At 68.9% G+C, this 15,098-nt stretch overlaps 2 protein-coding genes across 5 annotated transcripts; both read right to left on the minus strand.

Moving 5' to 3' along the window:
* Window positions 1-101: 101 nt before the first annotated feature.
* MPND (MPN domain containing) lies at window positions 102-4,385 on the minus strand. 3 transcript variants are annotated; one of them, XM_075038077.1, is made up of 13 exons: window positions 4,340-4,385; window positions 2,706-2,932; window positions 2,362-2,595; window positions 2,100-2,262; window positions 1,937-2,021; window positions 1,738-1,834; window positions 1,528-1,600; window positions 1,366-1,442; window positions 1,118-1,286; window positions 956-1,026; window positions 769-858; window positions 432-524; window positions 102-321 (listed from the first exon to the last, which is right to left on the minus strand). In XM_075038077.1, the coding sequence occupies exons 1-13, from the start codon at window positions 4,344-4,346 to the stop codon at window positions 235-237; spliced, it is 1,473 nt and encodes a 490-aa protein (XP_074894178.1). In that variant the 5' UTR covers window positions 4,347-4,385; the 3' UTR covers window positions 102-234. The 3 variants fall into 3 exon arrangements, with proteins under 3 accessions (XP_074894178.1, XP_074894177.1, XP_074894175.1); XM_075038076.1 differs by having other exon boundaries at window positions 1,937-2,262; XM_075038074.1 differs by having other exon boundaries at window positions 2,100-2,595.
* A 5,008-nt stretch (window positions 4,386-9,393) lies between these two features.
* FSD1 (fibronectin type III and SPRY domain containing 1) lies at window positions 9,394-14,524 on the minus strand. Of its 2 annotated transcripts, XM_075038080.1 has the most exons (13): window positions 14,455-14,524; window positions 13,842-13,937; window positions 13,575-13,706; window positions 13,388-13,489; window positions 12,777-12,799; window positions 12,452-12,573; window positions 11,728-11,937; window positions 11,453-11,551; window positions 11,149-11,308; window positions 10,973-11,052; window positions 10,543-10,794; window positions 9,890-9,978; window positions 9,394-9,774 (listed from the first exon to the last, which is right to left on the minus strand). In XM_075038080.1, exons 1-13 carry the CDS (start codon window positions 14,464-14,466, stop codon window positions 9,664-9,666), a joined length of 1,488 nt encoding a protein of 495 aa, XP_074894181.1. In that variant the 5' UTR covers window positions 14,467-14,524; the 3' UTR covers window positions 9,394-9,663. The 2 variants fall into 2 exon arrangements, with proteins under 2 accessions (XP_074894181.1, XP_074894182.1); XM_075038081.1 differs by lacking the exon at window positions 12,777-12,799 and having other exon boundaries at window positions 11,728-11,867.
* Between the last annotated feature and the right edge of the window lie 574 nt (window positions 14,525-15,098).

A 15,098-nucleotide genomic window follows, 5' to 3' on the forward strand; every position in this document is an offset into this window, starting at 1 on the left:
GGCCGGCACAACCACGGGACACCCGGGCGGCCACTCCGGAGCAGGGCAGGAGCCCGGCGGGGTCCCGGGACCCCTCGGATGAGCTCCCTGGAGCAGCGGGCGATGCGGTGTCCGCGCAGCGCTGCCCCGCGCCGGGTCTGGATGAGCCCCCTTGGGCTTGGGGGGGGCTGCTGAGCCGAGCCCTGGCTGCTGGGAAGGCACCTGGTCTGAGTCGAAGGAGGGGCTCCCGGCCCCTCAGCTGCTGAGCTTGAGGAGGCTGTAGATCTGCTCCAGGATGTGGGTGAAGCTCTGGTCTTTGGGGGTGCGGGAGGCCAGGGAGCCCTGAGACGGGGACGCAGCCCAGTTAATTAAAACGGTGAGGTGGTGGGAGCTGATGCCCTGGCTAATGCCCCCCTCCCCACCCAGCTTAGCGGAGGAAGCCCCCTCCTCACCTTCAGCTTGTCCAGGTACGTCTGATCCTGGCTCCACAGCTCCTGAAACTTCACCAGGTCGGGGGCTCCCTTATAAAACTCCACCAGCAGCGTCTGGGGTGGGGGGAGAGAGGGGCTGCAGGCACCGGGGCTGCCCCGGGGTCAGGCACGTGGCCCCCCACCCCTGCGGCACCGAGTCCTCAACAGCACGGTGGGGATGGAGAAGAGATTGTCACCGTCACCGGGACCGACGGCGGGACGAGGACGGGTGGCAGAGGCCCAGCCAGCCCCCGGTGGGGTCGGGGAGTCGTCCTTGCCGGGGTGGACGGGGTTTTTGGGGCCCCCACCCCACGCTCACCATCTCCTGCAGGACATCGTTGGTGAGGAAGCCGTCCTGGATGTAGGCCACCTCCACGTCCATGGGGATGCCGTAGTCGTTGGGCCGTTGCTGGAGGATGGGGGAGCACGGCGGGGGGGGTCACTCCACAGCACTGGGGCCACCCCCATCCCAAATAACCCCCCCCACGAGGCCGGTGACCACTTACCTCCGGTGGCGGCATCACCCAGAAGGGCGCAATTTTGGACTCCACGCCGGGGTTACCGTGATAGTAGGGTCCTGGGTGGGGAGGGGAGAAACGGGGATGACACGCGGGGGGGATGACAGCAGCCCCCCTGCACCCCCGGGACCGCGGGGAGCGGGTGCTTACCGCAGATGAGGGCCAGGCAGGGCTGGAAGCCGTTGCCGCTACCCTGCAGCTTGAGCTGATAATCCATCTGCGCATCGATGTCGTGCAGGGAGGGCAGCGCGGGGCCGAAGGGGTGGCTGTGGTACCAACCCACCAGCGACAGCCCCCGCAAGAACAAGCTCTGGCAGATCTGGGACAGGCAGACACCGTGGGTCCGGGTCCTTCGGGACCCCCAGGACCCCCCTACCCCATCCCTGGGGGTGGTTTACCTCCTCTTCCACGGCACCGGCGGCCTCGGCATCACCCAGGCGGGTCCGGCATGGGAAGGCTCGCAGCACCGTCAGCACTGGGGGGGGGGGACATACACACGGGTGGGTGAGTGGGTGTCTGCCCACCACCCTCCCCCCCACCAGCGCCACCCTGCGACCTACACTGTGTATTGGTGTCCCACCGCCCACCCAGGTAGCCCACCACTTCGCTCCGCGTCAGGTGGCTGTGGAAATCCTAAAGGAAAAAGTTAAAATCAACCGTTCGGCCCCAAAACGACACCGGGGACACACCCCCCCCCCCGTGGCTGTCCCCAGAGCCATCAGAAATGTCCCAACCTGTGTGTGCCCCCCCCCCCCGGGGAGGGGACACACCAGGAGCAGGAGGACGTTGCTGGAAATGGCCACGTTGAAGGGCTGGAACTTGTTGATGGCGGCGAAGGACGTCACCTCCACCAGGGTCTGGGGGTTCCTGGAAAAACCGCAGCCCCGCTGCCACGACCGCCCCCGGCCCCTCCGGCACCCATGGGGCCGCCGGTGGCACCCATGGGACCCAGGTCCCGTTATACCCTACCTGGCCGAGTCGCGGGTGCCCAGGGTGCAGTAGCGAACAGGCACCCGGGGTTTGCTCTCCAGCCTTTTCCCGGGGGGGCCGTGATCTGCGAAGCACAACGCCCCCGTCACCGCTGCCGGGTTCTCCAGGGTCCCTCGGGACCCCCCTCCCAGTGCCACCTTACCCGTCCCCGCCGGCTCTGCCGGGTTCTTGCACTGCTGCTTCTTGCTCCTCTCCTCTGGTTTTTTGGTAGCCGTCGGCTCCGGCACGGGCGCCCGACCCTCCCTCGTCGCCTCCTCTTCTTCATCCTCAGGCATCTCCTCCTCCTCACCCTCGCTGGCCAAGCTCTGCGGGCAGCACAAGGCTGGCACCCATCCCGCCACCCACGCTGCGGGGACCCAGATTTGGGGTTGGGGTTGGGTGGGGGGGGGGGCGTCCCGACCCACCTCCTCGGCGGGCGGCGGCGCGTTGGGCTGGTGCTTGCGCAGCCAAGCGGCTTTGTACTGGTCCAGCTTCTGGCCCTTGTAGCGGACGGACGCCCACCCGCACCCCGACTTCTTGGCGGGGTTCACCAGGCGCTTGCAGTGGGTGGCCCAGGCGCTGGGCGAGTTGAAGACCTGTCCCGTCTCCTGCCAGGTGATGGTCCCGTCCGCCCCCAGGTCCCCCACGAATTTTTTGCCCTGAGGAGTTAAGGGGTGAGCCGGGGAGGTACCCAGTGGTCGGTCCCCCCCAGTCCCCCCCATCCCCGTCCCTTGTCCTCGTCCCGCGTCCCCGCGCCGGCCGGGCTCACCAGGTAGTAGATGGAGAGGACGCCGCGGGCCGGCTCGAGGAGCCCGTCGCGGAGAAGGACGCGGAGGGTGATGCCGCGGCGGGTGAGCACGGCCCCCCGGGTGCCCCCCGCCGCCTTCGTCCCGCTCCCGGTCTCCGGCTCGGCCTCCGCTTCGTCCAGTCCCGGCTCCAGCTCGTCCTCGTCCTCCTCCAGGCACTCGTCCCCGCCGGGGGAGGCGGCCGCCAGCGCTGCGGGATGGGATACGCCACGTGGGGTCCGCAGCACCCGTGGGTGTCCGTCCCCGTCCCCGTCCCGACCCTTGTGGATGGGGATACTGGGACAGGGATGCACAGGGACATGGGGACAGGAAGACGTGGGCATGGGGACACGCAGGGACACAGGAAGAGGGGACACGAGGACACGGAGGGGGACGGACGGAGGGACAGGAGGACTCGGGGACAGGGGGATGGGGGACACTTGGGGGGGAGATGCGGGGGTGTGAGGAGACAGGGACATGATGACAGAGTAGGGGACACGGGGACATGGGGACACGGGGACGAGAGGACATGGGGACACAGGGATGTGGAGACAAGAGAACGTGGCTGGGGGACACGGGGATGAGGGGACACGGTTGGGGGACACGGGGATGAGGGGACACGGGGACATGGGAACGAGGGGATATGGGGACACAGGGACGAGGGGACACGGGGACACGGGGACGGGGGGACATGGGAATGAGGGGACATGGGGACACGGCTGGGGGACACAGGGACGAGGGGACATGGGGACGAGGGGACACGGGAATGAGGGGACATGGGGACACGGCTGGGGGACACGGGGACGAGGGGACACGGGGACGAGGGGACACGGGAATGAGGGGACATGGGGACACAGCTGGGGGACACAGGGACGAGGGGACATGGGGACGAGGGGACACGGGAATGAGGGGACATGGGGACACGGCTGGGGGACACAGGGACGAGGGGACACGGGGACACGGGGACGGGGGGACACGGGAATGAGGGGACATGGGGACACGGCTGGGGGACACAGGGACGAGGGGACACGGGGACACGGGGATGAGGGGACACGGGAATGAGGGGACATGGGGACACGGCTGGGGGACACAGGGATGAGGGGACACGGGGATGGGGGGACACGGGAATGAGGGGACATGGGGACACGGCTGGGGGACACGGGGACGAGGGGACACGGGGACGAGGGGACACGGCTGTCCTGGCCCAGCAGGTTCCTAGAGCCTGGTCCGAACCCAGAGGGGTGCTGGAAGGGGGGGGGGAGAACGAGCACGGCCCCACGCGTGACCCGGGCTGTCCCCACGGCGGGGTTGCCCGCCCGCGTTGCAGGCGTGCACCGAGGGTCCCGCGTGTCCGTGCACTTGCGTGTGCGTGAGCATGCGCAGGTACACACGTGCGGGCACGGGGGGGGGGGTGTGTGCGCGCAGGTGCATGCGTGGGTGCGCGCGCGTGGGTGCGCGCTCCCCCCCCCCCCAGTGTGTGTGCGCGCGCGCGAGCTGGGCGGGGGCGGGGGAGGGGGGAGGGAGGAGGGAATCGCGCGTGGGCGCGTGCCCCCCAAGCCGGGGCGTGCGTGTCCGCGGCCGGGGCGCGCGTGCGAGCGGCGCGCGCCCGCCGGCGTACCTGCCATCGCTCCGCTCCCGCCGCTCCCCGCCGCTCCCCGCCTCCCCCGGTGCGCGCGGCGGCGCCACGTGATGGGGGCGGCCCCGCGCGCTCCGCCCCCCCCCTCCCCCGGGGGGTGGGTGTGTGGGCGGGGGGGGGGGGGGCGGAACGCACACCGGCACCGGGGGGGGGGGCACGGGGACGGAGACCCACACCGGGGCCCTGACCCCCCCCCGTCCCGTCCCGTCCCGTCCCGCCCCGGGGCGGCGCTGCCCGGTGGCCGTAGTCCGGCCCGGTCCGGCGGGACCGATCCCGGTCCCGGTCCCGGTCCCGGCACAGCTACGAGGGCTTCGTGGAGAAACGGGGGCCGCGGGACCGGGTGGGACCAAGCCCCGGTACCCACCGACACCCCCGGGGACCGACCCCCTCCCCAGTCGCCCCCGCCGCCCGCGGCCGGTTCCCGGTGGCGGAGCCGAGTCCCGTCCCGCTCCCGGAGGGTCTGGGCCGGGATGCGGGGGCTCACGCTCGGCTTCTACGGGGGACCCCGGGACTGCGAGGTACGGGGGCCTCCGGGTAGGACCCCCCCCCCCCGGGACCGGGACCCCCGGGTGGGCTGTCCGGGCTGGGACCCTTGAGATTTCCCCCAGTTTGGGACACCCCCCCACCCCCGTGGGACCCCCCCCGAAGCTGGAGACACCCACTGGGTGGGCACCCCCGGATGGGACCCCCATGTCTGGGGACCCCCCAGGGTGGGACCCTGGGATTAGGACCCCCCTCCAAACTGGGACCCCAGAGACACACCTGGACCAGGACACCCCCCACCCAGGGTGGGACCCCCAGGACATGAAACCTTTGGGTGGGACTGGGTGGGTTCCCCCAGACTGGGACCCCCAGACTGGGACCCCCAGGGTGGGACCCCACGATTGGGACCCCAGAGACACGCCTGGGCCAGGACACCCCCCACCCAGGGTGGGACCCCCAGGACATGAAACCTTTGGGTGGGACTGGGTGGGTTCCCCCAGGGTGGGACCCCCAGACTGGGACCCCACGATTGGGACCCCAGAGACACACCTGGGCCAGGATCCCCCTCAGGGTGGGCTCCCCCAGGGTGGGACCCCTGGGACTTTTGGGTGACACTTGGGTGGGGGGGCACCCCAGGCTGGGACCCACCCAGGGCTGAGACCTGGCGCACTCGTGTCCGTGGTGGCGGCCAATGGGGGGGGGGCCCACGCTCGGGTGCCCCCAGCCCCTGGAGATGCTGGACCTGGGTGAGCTGGTGACCATGTGGGCCGAGGGTGGGGGGCTCGTCCTCAGGCTGAGGGGACAGGAGGTGACAATGAAGGTGAGGGGCACCCCACGGGGAGGGGGGGGGCACTGAGGGCACCTGGGGGGGCATTGGGGGTACCTGGGGGGGGGGGGGGCTGGGGGCAGAGGGTAGATGAGGGACGTAGAGGGCACCAGGCAGGGCAGAGAGGGGGTCTGGGGGGGCCCCAGTGTCCTTGATGGCGTGTTGGGGGACAGAGGGGGCTGGGGACGGGGGGGGGCACAACAGGCAGGACTGGGGGGCTGGATTTGGGGGGACAGAGGGGACAGGATTTGGGGACTGGGGGGACTGGGGGCTGGATTTGAGGGGACAGGATTTGGGGAGTGGGGGGACATGAGGGTGCTGGGGGCTGGATTTGGGGGGACAGAGGGGACAGGATTTGAAGAGTGGGGGGACTGGGGAGCACTAGGGGCTGGATTTGGGGGGACAGAGGGGACAGGATTTGGGGAGTGGGGGGACTGGGGAGCACTGGGGGCTGGATTTGGAGGGATGGGATTTGGGGAGTGGGGGGACTGGGGGGCACTGGGGGCTGGATTTGGGGGTACGGGGGATTCAGAAGCAGAAGGACCGGGTTATGGGATGCAGGGGGCAGGTTTAGGGGGATGCGGAGCCTTTGGGGGGGGGGCACAAGGGACAGGGTATGGGGACGCAGAGGGTGCAGGGGACAGGCCACCCTCATGTCCGTCCATCCGTCTGTCCATCTGTCCCGGCAGGTGGAGAGCTGGGAGGCGCGGGGGGGGGGGGTCTCCATCCTCACTGGGGAACCAGCATGGCTTGGGTGGCACAACTGGGGGTGGCTTGATGTGGCTGGGGGGGGTGACAGGACAGGGCTGTCCCCAGGGTGCCCAGCTGCTTTTTTGAGGTGACTCACCCGGAGGCCGAGCGGCTGCTGGAGCGGAGCGCGGATGGGGGGGAACGTGGTGCTGCACCCCTGGGGGGGCACGGCCGGGGGTCTCCGTCACCACGCGCCAGGAGGTGAACGGGTGAGCGGGGGGCTTGGGTGGGAGACGGGCATGGGTGGCATCACGGCCCAGGTCCCCATGTAAGGGGTGCCCCCCCAGGGTGAGGGTCCCCATGGGGTGTGGGGTCCCTATGCGAGGGGTGTCCCCCCACGAGGGGTGGCAGCCCCCGCTGACGCAGCCCCCCACGGCAGCTCGGTGCAGGTGAAGCACTACAAGGTGAACTGCGTGGACCGGGGCTACGTCATCGAGGTGGACGCGCCGGTGAGTGACGTGGGACAGAGCTGGGCTGGCCCTGGGGACAGGGATGACACCCCCCCACCCCACCCCAGGCACCCACCTGAGCCCCTGGGATGGGACCTGCAAGTGCTGAGACCCTCGGACTGGGATTCAAGGGGCTGGGACCCCCAGGGAATAGGGCACTTAGGGCCTGGGACCCCCAAGGACTGACACCCAAGGGACTGGCACCCATGGGGTCTGACAACCCCAAGGCTGGGTACCCCAGGGCCTGGGACCCCCAGGAGGTGTGACACACACCCCACACCCCCCCAAGACAAGGAGCCCTGGGAACTGGAATAGCCAAGGCTGGAACCAAGGGGCTGGGATCCAAGGGAGTGGGACCCCTCCCCAAAGCTAGGATCCCTGGGAACTGGGATCCCCAAGGGACTGGGATCCCCTAAGAGACTGAGACACCCCAAAGGGCTGGGACCCAAGGGACTGGGACCCCCCCCAAGGCTAGGATCCCTGGGAACTGGGATCCCCAAGGGACTGGGATCCCCAAGGGACTGGGATCCCCTAAGAGGCTGAGACACCCCAAAGGGCTGGGACCCAAGGGACTGGGACCCCCCCCAAGGCTAGGATCCCTGGGAACTGGGATCCCCGGGAACTGGTATCCCCAAGGGACTGGGATCCCCTAAGAGACTGGGACACCCAAGCATCTGGATCCCCCAAGGCTAGGTCCCCTAGGGAACTGGGACCCAAGGGACTGGGATCCTTAAGAGACTGGGACACCCCGAAGGGCTGGGACCCAAGGGACTGGGACCCCTAAGAGACTGGGACACCCCAAAGGGCTGGGACCCAAGGGACTGGGACCCCCCCAAGGCTAGGTTCCCTAAGGAACTGGGACCCCTAAGGGGCTGGGACCCCAGGGACTGGGATCCCAATAGGACAGGGACCCCCAAAGGGCTGGGACCCAAAGGACTGGTACCCCTAAGAGACCCCCAAAGGGCTGGGACACTGCCCCCCAGGGCCCAAGAGTGGTGGGCAGGGAATGGGGGACTACAGGGGGGACACACCCATGGGGGGGGTCCCCAAGTGACACCGCATCCGTGTCCCCCCCAGCATCGCTGCTCCTCGCTGGCCGAAGTGGTGCAGTATTTCGTGGAGAGCAGCAAGGGCAGCCTGCAGCCCCCGCACCGGGAGTACAGCCCACGGCTCCGTGGGCACGGGGGGGCTGTGGGGGCTCAGCGGGGTCTGGGGGGGTCTTACAGGCTGGCGTTGGGGGTGGTGGGAGCAGTTATGGGTGGCTGGAGTGGCGGAGGGCAGCTGGTGGGGGGTCTTTGGGGTGCTTGGGGGTTTGCTGGAGAGTTGCGTGAGTCTTGGGGTGCTGCAATATGGTGTTGGGGGGGGGCAGAGCTGCTGGGGTGTCACAGGCTGGCACTGGACGTTTGGGGGGGTTTGGAGGTGTCAGGGGTGGGCAGAGGGTCCGTGACATCACTCCGCTCCAGAGTTCGTGCAAAGGGATGGTGAGAACAGGGAGGACACCCAGGGGGTGTGTGAGGAGCCCCCCCCGGCCACCCCCACGCCCCAGCCCTGTGGCCTCAGGGCACTGAAGCCATCCCTAAGCCCCCACCACCCTGTGCTGCAGCCCCCGGGGGGGGGCTGGAGGACCCCCCCCCCCTATTTGGGGCCATCCCGGAGGAGCAGACCTACATGAACGAGCAGGGTGAAGCCAGTTGGGCTTGGGGAAACTGAGGCAGGGAGGGGGCACCCCCACGCTGACCCCTGTCCTTTGCCATAGGTGAGCGAGACCCCCAGAGCTCAGCACCCCATCCTGCCCCCTGCCGAGCCCTGCAGCCACCCCACAACCACGGTGAGGGGGGGGCCCAGATGCCTGGGTCCCACTGCTGGGAGGGGGGGGGAGCATGGGGGGGGTGCCAGGATCTGGACATCTGGGTCCTGTCACCAGCTCTGGGGGGCAATGGGGACGAGTGGTGGAGCAGAGTGGTTCCTCTGGGGTCACTGACTGGTGGGGGGGCCCGAAGGGAGGGGGCCCAGATGCCTGGGTCCTCTGCCAGGCAGTCACCCCCGCTGCCCCCCCCATGGCACAGGCATGGCAGAGGAGCTTGCCAAGAAGCTGCAGCTGCGCCGAGCTCTCACCGGGGACTGATGGGTGCCAGCGTGGGGGGGGGGGCAGCCTGGCTGTCCCCCACTTTGTGCCAGGAACCAGCTGGGACAGCGGTGCCCCCCCCTTCCCCGGGCAAAGCTGTCCCTAGTCCCCCCTGGCCCAGGCACCCACCCAGGACTGGGGTGGCACTGGAGGGGGGGGGGATGCAGGCAGCACAGCCTGGGTGAGGGCAGCAACGGACCCCCAACCCATATATTTGGGGAGCATCACCCCAGGCACCATCCCCAATAAAGACAGTGCCCCACTCAGCCCCGTCCCAGCTCCTGCACCACAGGGGTGGCACTGGGACCTGTGTCATCCCTGTCCTGTCCCCCCCCCCAAAAAAACACCCTTCTCCACCTTGGGCTGGTGCCACCCGGCGCCCCGTGCCCCAGCCACAGCTGTGTCACACCTACATCCCAATTTATTCTTCAGACCAGAAGCAGCTCTCGACGTGCCCAGCTCGGTGCCAGCGATGCGGAGGGGGTGGCACAGAGTTGGGGGGGGGGGGTGGGTGGGAGGTTCAACTGGCGGGGCTGTGGGTGCTGGTGCACCCTCGCTCTGGGGGCTGGCACAGCCCTGCCAGTGCAGCGTATTGGGGGGGGGGTTGGGGAGGGTGTAGGGGTACATTCAGTGCTCTTGCCTGGGGGGTGCCCGCAGAGGGGGGGGCACGGCTCTAGGGCAGGCTGGCATTGGAGCTGCTGGCCGTGCTGTTGCGTTTCTGGAGGCATTTCACCGCGCTGGGCACCTGCAAGCCCGAGGAGACGTGGAAGCTGCCACACCAGACCTGGGGGCAAAGGAGCGGGGTTGGGCTGGGGAGGGGGCTGGCACGGGGCTGGGGGGGGGCTGAACCCCACCGCCAGCAGCCCCAGAGAAGCTGCCCAGCCCTGCCTGCCCCTTACCGTGAAGGCGGGCAGCACCGGCTGCGTGAACTTGGCCTTGAAGGTGTGAAGCAGCTGCTTGGTCCTGGCGTTGTAGAAGGACAGGAACCCTGCGGGCACAGGGGTGGGCACAGAACTTGCAGACCCGCAGCACAGTGCCCATGGTGGTGGTAATGCCCATGGTGGACATGCTGGTGCCCCATAATGGTGGCAATGCCCATAGCGGACGTGTTGGTGCCCATGGTGGTGCCAGTGCCCATAGTGGACATGATGGTGCCCAGGGTGGTGCCCATGGTGGACACGGTGCTCATGGTGGACATGCTGGTGTGCCATAGTGGTGGCAATGCCCATGGTGGACATGTTGGTGCCCGTGGTGGTGCCACCCACGGTGGACACGGTGGACATGTTGGTGCCCATGGTGGTGGTGGTGCCCATGGTGGACATGCTGGTGACCCATAGTGGTGGCAATGCCCGTGGTGGACATGTTGGTGCCTGTGGTGGTGCCCATGGTGGACACACTGATGCCCACGGTGGACACGCTGGTGCCCCATAGCGGTGGCAATGCCCATGGTGGACATGTTGGTGCCTGTGGTGGTGGTGGTGGTGCCCATGGTGGTGGCAGTCCCTGCGCCCACCCCCAACACTGCCCCATCCCCAACACATCCCGCACCCACCTTCGTGGAAGTTGCAGTAGACACCGATGCAGTCGGGCACGGGCACATCCAGCACCTTGGCCTTGTTGGCATGCTTGGCGCTGAAGCTGACCTGCAGCCAGTTGTTGAGGTGGAGGCACCAGGAGGCTGAGGTCTTGCCCAGCTGGTCGAATTTGCCCAGGCTGCGATATGCCACCCCCACGCCGAAAGCTTTGCTGTCCCGGTCGTACCGCACCTCCCAGTAGTGGTCGTCGCCATCGATCAGCGTGTCACCTGTGGGCACGGGGCACGGCTCTGCCTGGCGCAACCGTGGGGTGCCCCGTCCTGTCCCCAGCCCTGCCAGGTCCCTCTGGGTGCCCCATGCCCACCTCCATCACCCTCTGTGCCCCCATCCTCTCCCGCACCCCTGCAGGGTTCCCAGCAGCACCCACTGGGTGCCCCCAGCTCTCACCCAGAACCGTGTAGGACTCAGCGGTGAAGCGATCTCTGCCCCCACGCCCCGAGGGCATCCTCTTGGGCGACTGCACCACCCTAGGACAGACGGACGCCGGCAAGGAGGGGTGGGTTGCCATTACCCGGGGAAGGGGGGGCAACGCTGGGGTGACAAGGACGGGGGGGTGACGTTACCTGGCAGGCGAGTTGGCGGGCGAAGCCGTCCTGCCCTTGCCGTCCTTCTCGCGCGCCTTGACGTCCTGCACCTTGCCGCCCGTGGCGTCCCACTCCACGCTGAGTTCCTCCACCCGCAGGTTCTGGTGGCACGTGCTGGCGTCCAGCCGAAACATGAACGCTGGAGACAGCCACCGTCAGCACGTGTCCCCCCGCCACCTCGCCTGGCACCAAGGGGGTCGCAGAACCCTGGCACGCTTGGGAAGGGGCAGCATGGGGTGGCACGGGGGGGTGACGGGTGCCCTGCCTCCCCCCTGGTACCCACCTCTCGTTTCCAAAGTGACCGGCTCGGAGAACTCGCCTGCCACAGCCTTGTTACATGCCCGTACCCGAAAATTCATGTACTTCATGTCAAACTTCAGTCCTGCGGGCACAGCAGGGTCACAGAGCAAGGCATGGGGGGGGCACTGTGACCCCCATGTCCCCTACAAAGCCTGGCACTGCCAGCCAGCCCCCAGGGACAGCCCCAGACCCCTGCCACGCGCAGTGCCCGCTCCCAGCCTGGCATATTTGGGGTTGGTTTTGCCCCCGTGCCCTCACCGGTGAGGGTGTACTCGGTGCCCTTGATGCCCTCGACCACCATCCAGGGCTGGTCCTCCTTGGCGCGGGGTGGCCCATCGAAGTTGGTCCTGCGGTACTCCAGCACGTAGTGGTCAATCTTACTGTCCTCATCGGGCATCCTCCAGGCCAGCGTCACACAGTTATCGGCCACCAGCGACTCCGCCAGGTCGATCTCGGGGGTGCTGGGCACTGCTCGCAGGAGCAGCCGTGCCAGTGTCCCCCCCCCGCTGCAGCCCTGCTGGCAGCCAGGGTGTCCCCAGCACCCCCGGGGACCCCCAGGGCACCCATAGGTCCCATGGGCTCAGTACCTCAGAGACCCCAGGCATGGTACCCGCAGGACCCATGGGCACAGCACCCTAGGGACCCTGCACGTGGCATCCCAGAGACCCCGGGCATGGTACCCGCTGCACCCCTAGGCACAGCATCCAAACCTCCTCATCCCTCCATCCCTGGCACATTCTCACCCCTCTGGAAGGGGTTACCACAGGGTGCCCCAGGCCTGGCACCTCCCCCAGCTCCCCACCCCATCCCCTGGCACACAGCAGACCCCTTAAACCCCGGACCCCCATCCTTCTGCTGTCCCCTCGCCAGGCTGGCACAGCCCTCCGTGCCCCCAGCACTGCCCTTCCCTTGCACAGGCAGAAACCCACCCGCTGCGCCCTGTCCCCCCACGTCCCCATCACCCACTGCCCATGGGCAATACCTGGCAGGAAGGCGAGGGCCTGGAGCAGGCGGCGTTCCTGGGCAAAATCCACCATCAAGTGGCTCATGTTGTCGCTCACCTTGGCCTTGAGCGAGAGGCGGAAGGCGGGTGCCATCGTCACGCTGCGTGGGAGACATGGGGACGAGGGTCAGTGGGGCAGGGAGCCAGACACCCACCCAGCCCTGACTGCTCACCCCCTGCCCTGCGTGGCCACGGGGAGGGTGGGCAGAGCCACCCCAGCACCCACGGGGCCACCCACCGCGGGGCCCTGGCTAGGAGGAGGGTGGGGGTTAGTGGGGCTGGGGGGGGCACGAGGGTGCCGTACCTATCCTTGATCTGTTTGGCAGCCTTGTGAGCGCAGAGGAAAAGAGGAGGGAAAAAAAAAAGCAGATGAGACAGCAGTGCCAGGAGCCAGCGCGGTGCAGCGTGCCCGGACCCCTGCTCCGGTGCCAGCAGAGTATCCCCGCGTCCCCGCTGCGGTACCCCAGCGGCACAGCATCCCCGCATCCCCGCTGCGGTACCCCAGCGGCACAGCATCCCCGCGTCCCCGCTGCGGTACCCCAACGGCACAGCATCCCCGCTGCCGTACCCCAGCACCCCCATGGCACAGCAACCCATACGCCTGCCGGTGTCGCCCGTGTCCCTGCCATGGTGCCCCTTCGTCTTGGGAGAAAAGGGGCACCGGGCAGCTCTGGGCAGGTCAGGGATCACCTTGAGGGGGGTCTCCATGCTCCCACCCAGCCCCGCAGCGGGCACAGCCAACCCAGCGTTGCCCCAGTGCCCAGCACAGAAAGAAAGGAGGGTGCCCATCTGGGGTTAGCACAGCCCCGGGGTGGCATCGACCGGCTGGCAAGGTGGTGGTGGTGGGGTCAGAACACCACCGGCGTGGGGGGCAGCCGGATGGGGACCCCCCGCCCTGTGCCGGTGGGGACGCACCTGGGGGAAGTCGTGATGGTTGGCCGTCCCCAGGGCCTGGTTGGCCGCCTCCAGCAGCTCCTCCGAGCTCTCCAGCGCCTTGGCACACGCTGCCAGCTGGGCCTGGCGTGGGGAGGAAAGAGGGGCAGCGGTGGGCGAGGGTGCCGGTGGGTGGGTGTGTGGGGGACGGCACAGGGTGGGTGCTCACCTGGAGCTCGTAGGTGCGGCTGGCGCGGTCCTGCTTGATCTTCATCAGCATCTCGTCCTTCAGCTCGTCGAGCAGCGCGTACAACGACTGGAACTCGCCCTCCAGGTCCTCCTGCGCCCGCGACGAGTTGGCCTGGTCGCAACGCCCGGGGTCGTCAGCGGGTGCCACCCCACCAGGGTGCGGGACCCCGGTGTGCCGGGGTGAGGATGGGGGTCCCCAGGGGGAGGGTGTGGGGGGGGTGTGTGTGGGGGGGGTGTCCCCCGGTACCTCCACATTCTGCATCATCTGCTTGAGGGAGTAGATGAAGTTCTGGATCTCCTCATTCTTCACGGCCAGGGTGGTGATGATCTTCCGCAGAGCCTCCTGCCCGGCCCCCCCCGGCCCGCAATCAGCACCCCCCGGCCCCCACCTCTCCCCCAGTCCCCCCCCACTTCATCTCCCAGTCCCCGCTGGGCCCAGGCGTGCCAGGCGCCGCCGGGCCGGGGCTCTGCTGCCATGGCGGGACCGGGATGACTTGGCAAGTGTGTGTGTGTGTGTGTGTGAGCAGAGGGAGGGGGGACAGCCCGGCGCCCCCCTGCACCCCTCCTTCCCCCCAGCATCCCTTCCCTCCCCTGCCATCCTTAACCCCCGCATCCCTCGTTCCTCCCCACCTCCCTCCCTCCTTCCTCCCCACCTTCATCCCCTCCAACCCCTCTTCCTCCATCCCTCTGTTCCTCCTCCCTCCCTCCATCCCTTCTTCCTCCCTCCCTCCCTCTCCATCCCTCCCCCCTCCCTCTTTCCTTCCTCCCTCCCTCCCCCCCCATCCCTCCATCCCTCCATTTCCATCCTTCCATCCCTCCATCCCTCTCCCCTCCCTCCCTCGCCCCCGGCCCGGCCCCACCTGGTCGCCCATACCGGGCCGGCCCCGCCGCCGCCGCTCGGCCCCGCCGACACCAACAAAGGGGGAGCGGCGCCCCCCCCCCGCCCGGCCCCGCCCCGCCCCTTCTCGCTCCGCCCCCTTCCCTACCGCGGGGCACCACGGGAAACGTAGTCCGACCGCCCGGGAGAGGGGGTGGAGACAGGCGGCAGGGGGCGTGGCCTCAGGCGCCGCCCCGCGGCATGCTGGGAGATGTAGTGGGGGGGGAGCCTGAGCCCCCCCCCCCCCCGCCAAGAGGGAGACCCGCTGACACCCTCCCAAACCAGCACCCCCCAGGGAAGGGGGGCCATGAGCCCCCCCTGGGTCTGGGGGACCCCCGCACCCCAAGGCAGCGGCACCTCAGGGTGCCCCCCCCCAAAGGGACAGGGCGCAGGAGCCGCAGGGGTGCTGGGGTGGGGGGCACTGCCATGCTGGGGTGGGTGGGTGTCTCCCAGTATGGGACCCTCACCCTCCCAGCTCTTCCTTCAAGGCCATGCTGGGCACCCCCCCCCCCAGCCCGCTCTGGGGTCAGGATGTGTCCCCTTCTGGGTGGTGGCAGGGGGTGTCCCGGGGGGGGGGGGTGGCACATCCATGCACATGGGGCCAGGCTGGGGGTCTGAGGAAGTGCC

The sequence above is a fragment of the Buteo buteo genome, chromosome 10 (assembly GCF_964188355.1).
Source record: "Buteo buteo chromosome 10, bButBut1.hap1.1, whole genome shotgun sequence".
NCBI lineage: Eukaryota > Metazoa > Chordata > Aves > Accipitriformes > Accipitridae > Buteo > Buteo buteo.

Excerpts from the sequence above, each read along its gene's own strand:
- MPND (XM_075038074.1), bottom strand. Across the intron at positions 1,443-1,527 it reads GTGGGACACCAATACACAGT|TGCTGACGGTGCTGCGAGCC; the intron begins GTAGGTCGCAGG and ends CCCCCCCCCCAG. Across the intron at positions 525-768 it reads ACGATGTCCTGCAGGAGATG|ACGCTGCTGGTGGAGTTTTA; the intron begins GTGAGCGTGGGG and ends CCCCCACCCCAG.
- FSD1 (XM_075038080.1), bottom strand. Across the intron at positions 12,574-12,776 it reads GCCAAACAGATCAAGGATAG|CGTGACGATGGCACCCGCCT; the intron begins GTACGGCACCCT and ends TCTCCCACGCAG. Across the intron at positions 9,979-10,542 it reads CTACTGCAACTTCCACGAAG|GGTTCCTGTCCTTCTACAAC; the intron begins GTGGGTGCGGGA and ends CTGTGCCCGCAG.